The sequence below is a fragment of the Brachycentrus maculatus genome, unplaced genomic scaffold, assembly GCF_059751285.1.
Source record: "Brachycentrus maculatus isolate JH-2025_06_01 unplaced genomic scaffold, ASM5975128v1 h1tg001302l, whole genome shotgun sequence".
NCBI classification, from domain to species: Eukaryota; Metazoa; Arthropoda; class Insecta; order Trichoptera; family Brachycentridae; genus Brachycentrus; species Brachycentrus maculatus.
The window spans coordinates 1-9,883 of NW_028281968.1; the positions used below are offsets into that span (position 1 = coordinate 1).

General features: G+C 34.7%; 2 protein-coding genes and 1 long non-coding RNA gene across 3 annotated transcripts; 1 reads left to right on the forward strand and 2 right to left on the reverse strand.

Moving 5' to 3' along the window:
* The first annotated feature begins 2,402 nt into the window (after positions 1-2,402).
* LOC148299159 (uncharacterized) lies at positions 2,403-3,424 on the forward strand. The gene is made up of 2 exons (XM_088276334.1): positions 2,403-3,272; positions 3,326-3,424. Exon 1 carries the CDS (start codon positions 2,519-2,521, stop codon positions 2,879-2,881), a length of 363 nt encoding a protein of 120 aa, XP_088132460.1. The 5' UTR covers positions 2,403-2,518; the 3' UTR covers positions 2,882-3,272; positions 3,326-3,424.
* Positions 3,425-5,421: 1,997 nt separating this feature from the next.
* Positions 5,422-7,198, reverse strand: LOC148299160 (uncharacterized). Its single transcript, XR_015839113.1, has 3 exons — positions 7,060-7,198; positions 6,183-6,997; positions 5,422-6,120 (listed from the first exon to the last, which is right to left on the reverse strand). It is a non-coding gene; the product is annotated as an uncharacterized LOC148299160 (long non-coding RNA).
* Positions 7,199-7,453: 255 nt separating this feature from the next.
* On the reverse strand, positions 7,454-9,084 carry LOC148299161 (uncharacterized). The gene is made up of 3 exons (XM_088276332.1): positions 8,611-9,084; positions 8,149-8,512; positions 7,454-8,095 (listed from the first exon to the last, which is right to left on the reverse strand). Exon 3 carries the CDS (start codon positions 7,926-7,928, stop codon positions 7,623-7,625), a length of 306 nt encoding a protein of 101 aa, XP_088132458.1. The 5' UTR covers positions 7,929-8,095; positions 8,149-8,512; positions 8,611-9,084; the 3' UTR covers positions 7,454-7,622.
* Between the last annotated feature and the right edge of the window lie 799 nt (positions 9,085-9,883).

The window sequence follows — 9,883 nt, forward strand, 5'->3', positions numbered from 1 at the left end:
TCCCAACCCCAACCCCAACCCCAACCCCAACCCCAACCCAACCCCAACCCCAACCCCAACCCCAACCCCAACCCCAACCCCAACCCCAACCCCAACCCCAACCCCAACCCCAACCCCAACCCCAACCCCAACCCCAACCCCAACCCCATATTTATTTTGATGGTGCCCTTCTGTTTAGTTGATTTTTGTGGGATTTTGGCATATTAATTTAACTAAATAGTTATTTAAAATGGTCTTTTTAAGAAATTATTTATAAAAAATATAACTAGATAAATGTCAATATATTAGACATTTTATAAAAGCGAATCGAAATGTATATAATATTGATTTATAAATAAATATATTAATCCAATTGAATTTATGGTGTTATATTTCAATATATATAAATATATATATATATTTTGAAATTTTATTCTCATAAAATCTAATATTTATAGAAATATATATATATATATATTCATTAAAAAAAACAATAACCCTGATATGGCGAATTGCATTGAAAATATGTACACTTGTATCTCAGAGCGAATGGACTTCATCGAGTCTCTTTGCATACTTAAACGCATGAATTAAACAAGTCCCATCGAAGCTGCCAAAATGTCTGACAAACATAAACACCTCTCAGAATCCGAAAGACAATCATTATAACAAATGGTCTCCACCAACAATTTTGACGATCCAGTCCGCGCCAGTATCGACAAAAAATATAAATGCATATATCCCACACTCAATACAACTTTATTTTATTTTTACTTCCTCTATTGTATATCCATTAGCATTGAAGAATTTCATAATTTCAGTTTAAAGGTATTTAAAAGATGGAACCCGAATTATACCAAACGAGTCAAATTGATTGGGAAAGTCGAAGAGATATTCCAGACGTATATTGGGTTCTTCGAATCTGTGGAAGACTCAGACGTTGTTAAATATCTAATGCAAATGTACCTCCACTGCAACGTGGCGACAGTATACATATTACTCTATACAATTCTCAACTAAACATTATTCCATTTTATATATTTGTATTTCATATATTTTTTGTAGATTTCTATTCTGTATTTGCTCGCTGATACTCTTTATCGTGTTCTTCGCAAAAATGCGTATCCCTAATCTCGTATTTAACGCCCCGGCTACATTCGGAGAGACTGAAGAGTCGCCGAGTCAATACTGTATTAACGACAACTACCACCAAAAATAAGGAGTTAAGTACCCATCGGTAACAGGCTTCAAAAAATAGATTGCTTTTCAGACCCACCTACTCTCGTAACATCTCCACTTCTCCAACCAATAATTAACACTACTCGACACCCCGACCCACGTCGACTGGTCAGAAAACTCAGAATGTAGGTGACTCTCGCTGCAGTCCAGGATTCAACCCCAACAGCACAAACTATTCAAATATGACTGAGATTCCTAAAGCAACAAACAAGAACAAGTCAGAAATGATAAACACACTGATTTCCAACTCTGGAAGAAAAAATACGCAGGTTAACAAAAGTAGCACCCGATAGAGAATTCGAAGCCTCAATAAAACCCATGCATTTAGCTTAGTCAAAAAAACATAAAAATCTGCAAATACACAAAATAGCAAAGCTCTTGATTCTTAAGAGGAAGTGTACCCTTCAACTGAACTTTTCGAGAAAGATACTACAATTTTGATCAAAGGAAAACGTCTGAACCAGCAGGACATTCTCGAGCAGTTTAGGGCCTACTTTTCGAGCAATTTCTAAAAATTCTACTCGGTGTTGCCTGACGAGATGACACCGGGACAGAAGAAATCCTTCTTATTACCGAATAATACTAATAGCATTTCGCAGTCCGATCTCCGTCTGCGGGGAATCTGGCTGCGTAAGAACTACGAGCCGCTGTTTTATTGGCACTTAGGGGTGAACAAGAACATAAAAACAACCATTTAGTCGCATAAGGCAAGCATGGCCAGAAACAGGAGTAATGCTAAAACCAACTGAAACAAGGAATGTAAAATATAACTATTGGTCTTATTAAATATGTCTATTTCTTAATATATAATAATAATCTTATTTATTTTTCAAAATATGTATGTTGGATACTTTTAGAAAAATATTAACTTTGTTTGCTTTTTTGAAAAACTTGTCTGAGAAAATCATTTTTCTTCCAATATTATTCTATAGTTTCAACAAATATATATATTTTAATAGCCCATATATATTTTTCGTAATATCAAAACAAGAATAGAAAAAAAGATATACTATGCCACAATTTAAAAAAATATTCATTATTCAGATCGATGTATATCCTTTTGTAATAATGCACTATTATATAGAATTATCAAAAGGATTTCGAAAAAGAATATACAACTTATCTATATATATATTTCATACCTATATAAATACCTATATACATATTATACCAACTCCCTCGAATGGAAGTACAAAACACTCCAGGCAACAATGCATTTGGAATGGATGTCAACCTGTCAGTCCTCGGCCAACTCATGCGGCAGAGCAACCGCGAAGAGATTCTCGAGTAAATCTATCTCATGCAGAAACAAAACGATGTTCTCAAAGAAATCAAAAAGAAGATCCAGGCCAAGAGGCAAGCCGAATACCTCAACAACGAGTGCGACGAGGCAGAAACAACTCTCATCAAACCCATCCCACTCGTGATGACAGCCAGCAAACTCAATATCCTTGCCAAAGATCTCAATGTCGACGATACCTTCATTAGGGATAGCAATAATAATTATATCATCAATCTCAACGATGATACTAGTACTCCGAAAAGCAAAAGAACCCTACTGCACCAGAGTGAAGCATTTATTAACATGAAAAGCAGCAACATCAGCCACCAATCCAATGTGTCGGAGACGTCGAGATTCAGAAGGAAAATAACTGCACCATAGATTTGGCGAGTTTTGATCGTCTGGTAGAGGACGTAGCCGAGTCTTGTTCGAGGGAATCCTCCGAATCCCTTAAACTACTCCTCAAAAACTACGGAGAAGCGGTAAAAAATTCTAAAATTTTGAGGGTGTTAACTCGAAATTCGAGAAATAGAGAAAAGCTCATCATGAGACTAAGAATAAATATGCGATCCTATAGAAGAAGATGGAAGAGTCACAAAAGGTAAAGTAATTGTTGGAAAAGCAATTATTGAAATCGAAAGAGCAATCGGAGAAGGAAAAATTGAAATTGACGAACTTGATAGACAGAGAAAGGGCGTTAGTCAAGCACCAAACATCATTGTTGCTCAAAGAGAAGCTCTTGAATGAAGAGACTAAAAAAATAAAATTGAAGGTATACAAGCTCATGTATATATCTACATTTATCTTTTTAATTGCTAAGTTTAGATGTCGTATATATACAAATAAGAAAAAGTCCTGCAAACATAGAGGGCTCGAGTCGAAGGGATATGGAGGGACATCCTGAGAAAAGTAGATATCGGAGGTGAGTTCACAAGGAGTGTGTTCGATCAGTGTAAGTAAAGCTTGGCTTAACAGAGCAACAGGGTCAGTGAATATTAGGCAGATATCCAGAAACATAAACAAGACATTTAGAATCTTATAGTGCAATTAGAAGATATATCCCGTTGAAAATATATAAAAAACATATTAGATATATGTATCTAGATATAACACATATTGATTATGCTTTATGCACTAATAATCAATTGTTTATGTTGTATTTACTGTTTAACAAAATTTAGATACCTATTTGTTTAAACTAAGGATATAATATTCAAACCCAATAATTGATAGTTCCAATTTCAATAATTTAAGTTATTTTTCTGTTTTTTATAATAAAAATTTCATTTTATACAAGTTTTTGCATAGTTTTTTTTTTATTATTGTTATTATGAATCATTCTTATTTTATAATTATTATTAAGGGAATATATAATGTTCAGACTAGATAAGCAGAGAGAATCTTAAATTAGACAATAAGCCCAATAATCGAAGAAAACTCATAATTTTAAAGGAAAAACACAATAATTCTAAGTGACCCCGTGGAAAAATACTACCCCCAACTCTGACGTCTGTCTCAAAACTCGAGTGGCAGGCTGCTCAACTAATTCCATTCATAATAACAATCATAATATTAATAATAATAATAATAATAATCTTTATAAAAAGAAGAGAACTGAAGAATCACTTTATAAATAATTTATATAGTTTAGTTCTTTTGAGAACATCGAGGACAATGGAATCCATAATAGTCATAACAACAGTTATATGAGAAATGATAACGATAAAAGATTGGTTCCTCGAAGTAAAAGAAGAAAGGAATAAATGGTAACTTGCTGTAGTTCAGATAAGCAACTCAAAGAAAAGTATCAGACTGGAAAAATTCCGACAAAAAAACGATTCCCAGTGAGTAACCCAAGCATTAATTGCATTCAGAGCAAGAAATAACAGTTAAGACAGCGAAGTCCCTTCCAATCATCGACAATTAGTTTACACTTCAATAAATAGTCTCACTATCCATCATCTAAAAACACCCGAATCGACCGAAGTCGAATGCTTAACCTCCTTCGCTCAAGATAGACATTACATACCGATTTGCTGACTAACCACAATATGTTTGGCTTCGTCTCTAAAATAAATTCTTTCAAACTGATCTAAAGACTCGTCGATTCTCAAAGCCTCGATAATCAAGATGGCAAATGTTCGGTGGCGAAAGCGACGGAAAACCAAACTCCTAAGAGAGGAAGCACTCAAAAATTTAGTTGCGTTCTCATAAACAAGTAAAATAGTCTGAACAATAATTCGATTGTTATTGATCGAGGGTAATTAAGGGTTGAAAAGGCATGCGATCTGTTGTTAAGTGGAGTCCATAATTCTAGTAACTGCAAAAAAAAAGACATAAGTCATGAAATTCAAAAGACTATTTAGAAAAACTGACTCGCGAAACTAGAATATTATACTGAAGATTAGTAACAGCAGCGGGAGTATCAGAGAAGAGAATACGAATAATTCTCCAGAGAAGATCACAACTAAAAATGATTTGGAATTCCACTTCCAAAAATCTAACGCTGTGAAAAAATCAAGAAAGAAACTCTTGACCGAGAAAGATTAGAGTTATCTCAGGTACCTGCCTGCAGTAATTAGGAAACTAGAATCCGAATATAGGATGCAACCTGTCTATTATATCAATAAGAGTTGAAAAATCTAGATCCATTTGTCACTGAATATTTTTAAATCTATGAAAATAATCATAAAAAACGAGATACTACTAAATTTATTTCATTACATTATTTGTTACAAAACTAAATTTTTAAAATATTAGGAAATAAATATAAAGCAAAAAAAATATAATATTGATAAGCATCAAAAATAATTTTTAATCAATATGCTAACTTCTTTGTTTGCGCTTCTCATTCCTCTGTTATATTTGAGCGTGGCTCGTTTTCAAAATCCGATCCTAATAAACTGTTCTGTTTCCGCCCATTTACCCCTTTAAACCCTTCGCTGTTCAACTTGTTCTCCTTTTTCTCCCTCCTTATGTCTTCTTTTCTCTCGTCGTAATTATAAATAAGCCACCTCTTGAAATATTTCTAATCAATATTGTTAAAGAACTTTTTCACCGCCCCTTTCTTCTCAGCCTTCTTCTATTCTTCTTCCACCAGAGGTTTTTCTTATTCTTTTATTTATTCTGAGACTACTGCAGAAGAAGTAGATTAGGCAAGCTATTTCTTTCGTTTCTAAGCTGTCTCTGCCCGTTCTAAACTACAATTCACGAAAGTTGGCATAATTGCTCCTAAGATGACAGTGGTCAACATAACTATAATCAACACGCTGCTTTTAATGACCTGAGTCTCTTGGACGCTGTGGGGGTCGTGAGGATCTGCGGGCACCGTTAATATGAGAGCGAAAGCCACTGACCCTCTGATAACTCCTGAAAACCAGACGATCCCCAACTCATATATGTTAACATTCCATTTCTTGCGCATGCAGGGATAGACGACTGCCGACAAGAGCCATGTGCTAGCAAAACGACTTATCATACATACTCCGATCTGCAAGAACACGAATGTCAGACTCCATTAATAGTTGGTCTTGGAAGAACCGACGTAGTTCCAAGAGGAGAGACCTAAGTAGACGAAGAGGAACGATTCAGCAGCGAAGGATATGCATTTGAATGTTGTTCTATAAAAATAAATAAAAGCACAAACATATTTTTTTAAATGTATGTTTTAAAATATATTTACCCTGTGGCAAGTTGACCATTTCTTGTTAAGTTATAAAAATTGAAATGAGCCATCGTTATCCCACACACTAGCACAGAAATAACTCCACTAAATTCGAAGATCTCACTCAAAGCATAGCTCAAGATACCGAATAGGAAGCTCAGCACGACTTGCATAGTCACACTGTTCGCTAAGAATCTCAAGTTTTTAAAGGTTAGCGTACACAATATACTGCATCCAATCCCAATCAGCAACGAGCACACCAGATTGATCAAGAAGTTCTTCACGATGTTCAAAATGGCTACGGTATTGATTTATGCATCGTGCCCCTCCTGCTCATAGAACATTTGGTAGACTGATTTGAACAATATGATGGCCACGGCATCGTTGACCATGCCTTATCCGAAGAGGATAGAGAACAGTTTGGGGTACTTGGAGGCCTTGATCATTGTGAGGGCAGCGACTGAATCTGTGGCGCAGATGGTGGCTGAGTAGAGCAAGATGGTAGGGGTGGTCAGAGTGACGACGTTTTTGAAGTCTTTGTATTCGCGAATCCAGCCCATATCGTTGATGGTCATAGTCAGAAAGCTTGTTACCACAAAGGATACGAGGGTGCCTACGATGCCGTAGAGCGCAATATAATTGAAGTTTTGGAAAAGTTTGCTCTTCTTGACGTTATACCCCGCCTAAAAGATTATCGGGGGAAGCAGGCCGTAGAAGAAGGTTTTTTCTCCGAAATCATATCCATGGAGATTTTCAGAATCGAAGAGATAGATGAAACCTCCAACAATACAGCCGATGATGATGCCAAGTCCTGTCTCATGAATTACGTGGATCTATAAACATTATATATTTAATGAGATGGGGGGAGCATAAAGGAGAAATACAGTGATAATACATGTTTGCTTTCGAAGTAGGTCCCAGCCACTGCGTAAATCATGAGTAGAAGCACAATTACCATGAAGACGAAAGAGAAACTGGACTCGCCTTCGCTGGGAAGTCCATTGCCGAAGAGTTCAAACAAACCTTTCATTTCCTTTTGATATGTTTGATTAAATAAAAATAATTTTTGGATATGAATAACTATTAATATGCTATTTATTATTGGTTATTTTATGTAAATATCGTAAATCTCATCAAAATTAAACAATGAATATTTATGATGGAGTAATTTTTATTATTATCTACATTTTTATTATGTTGCCAAAATGACTCTCGTTCCGTTATCTATCCACAATTCGAAATGATAGTTTTCAAATCATTGAATTGTTGTTATTATATAAAATCATAAATAACAAATCATATACATATATAGTACTATACATTTTATGAAAATATTATCAAATTATATCATACATCTACGGGTCTATTTTACCCTTCGCTCCCTTATAAGTTTACAGAATTATTTGTTTCTCCTTACGAAGTTGTTTTAAGCAAAGTAGCTATTAACGGTGAATTCGCCTATTGCTGATCCTCGCCTTCAGATAGAGCGAAGTCGGCCACGTGCTCCTCTTCCATAACAGTTTTCCCCTTCCTGTAAGTCATAAGACTTCCAACTCCCAGCAGCAGTGGAGCGAGCAGTCCCCAAAACATTATTAAAGTGATCCCTGCACTAGGGTCTCCAGTCAACCTGTTGATGAGTCCGTAGAGAAAGGGAGAGGGAAAATATCCGAAAGTATTTTTGATGATTTCCCCCTTGGAATTTCCAAAGGCTCTGATTTCGGGTTGTACTGAGGACATGATCATGCCGGTTAATCCTGGCACCATCGCTCCTCCGAAGAAGAGAACTATCCATAATAGAATACTGACGACCCAGAAATATTTGACGAAGGGAATGATAACTCCTGCCCCGATGCCGACACAAGAAAACAGAAATAGGAAATATATTGTTCTAGGCTATTTATATCCTCCGATAGCGCTTACCACATAACCTCCTAAACATATACACAATAAATATATGAATAATAATATTCTTTAAGATTATTACCGAAAGCACATCCTAAAGTTGGCCCCGTGATCGAGACCACAGAATAAGCGATATTAACGCTAATTCTTGAGAAGTGCAGCACATCGATGAAGTAATTGGTCATCCAAAACTGGATGCCCGTCGAAACAAACAGCATCACTGACATTGTGAAAATAGCAACCAAATACATCTTGGTCTTGAGTAAAATCAGGAGCAGAGAACCGTAAGATGGTCTTTTTTTGACATTGCCTTCTTTGATTAGGAGGTGCTCGTCGATTTAGTGTCCAACTTTTTATTTCACATCCAGAGTTTCTTTAGAGATGAAAAAGAAGAGAACCGTGCAAATTGCGACTAAACAGATTTGGATGTAGAAAGAATATTGCCACTAATAAAAAATAATAATTAATAATAAAGTATTTATATTTTTATATGATAATTAAGGAAATGCTGGTAGTTTTATTTTGCTAATATATTTGTTTTTACTTCAAGATGTTGAACAACAATCGAAGTCATCCCGTACCCAGCAAAAATACCTAATGGAACTCCGATTTGCAGAAGAGTGATCCACAAGGTCGCCTTCTCGCCTCCGTTTTTATCTATCCACACAGGGAAGAACACAAGCATGAACACTTGGAAAGCTCCCGTCAGAAATCTACTAGCCATCGCGAGCCATATGATCTGACTCAGCACGAACAGCAGCAATGACCCTATCAAGAAGACGAGTCCAGTGAGGATAACAATTTTCGAGTTAAAGATCTGGAATAGTCGTCCGACGAATAGGCCTGTGACTATGATGCCGAGGTAGACGATGCTGCCAAGCACTCCGAGTTCGGTTTATCCGATGTAGTAGAAATTTTAAATCTCAGTAGTGCAGGCAGGGAGGATACCGTGGTCGAGATTGATAAGTATATTTGTGAATGCAACAAGTATAAATATATTGTTAGTTCCCATTGTTTTGATAACTTATTTTTTTTTTATGTATTTCTTTATTATATTTTTTGTTATTAAATGTTAGATTTTGTGTAATGCATATAAATAATATAGAAAAAATGAGTTATGTTTTATAGTTTTATTTAACAAACAACGTACTGATTTTATTTCTTAATAATATTTGTTAATTGTTTTTTTTATTATTTAATAATATTATTAATCATATTTCCTGGTGTAACACATATCAGCAAATATGCAACGTAGATAGATATATATATTTTATAGATCTGAATTCGATATTTAAATTAATAATTGAATTTTTTTAATAAGAATTCATGATAAAACACACTGTCATGTAGTGTAACTTTAAGAAAGGTTTATGAAACATTATTGCTTGATCATCTAAAATACTTTAAATTTAAACGATGGTATGTTTTTAGAGTTTTTTTCAGCACTCTTATGTTTTTTTTGATGTTATAATAGGAATATTTGTAATAGTTCTCTGTCTATTTAATATAATTTTAATGTTATTCACAATTTTTAAAAAGATATATATATATCTATATAATTATAAATAAATAATTACCATTAATTCTGATTTGGAACTAAAAATTATATAGAAATTCACTACAAATGATTTTTTTCTTATGATAGTATTCATTTATATTGTATATATTTTATCAATTTCTAAAAAAAGTATTTTCAAGTATACACTGTTTAGATTTCTGTTGGGATTGACTTCTTAATTATATGTAGCTCCATGTTCGCATTACTCCCGATATGACTCCCTTTTTTTACCTGGTTTTTCTTGACTCCGCTCAGACTT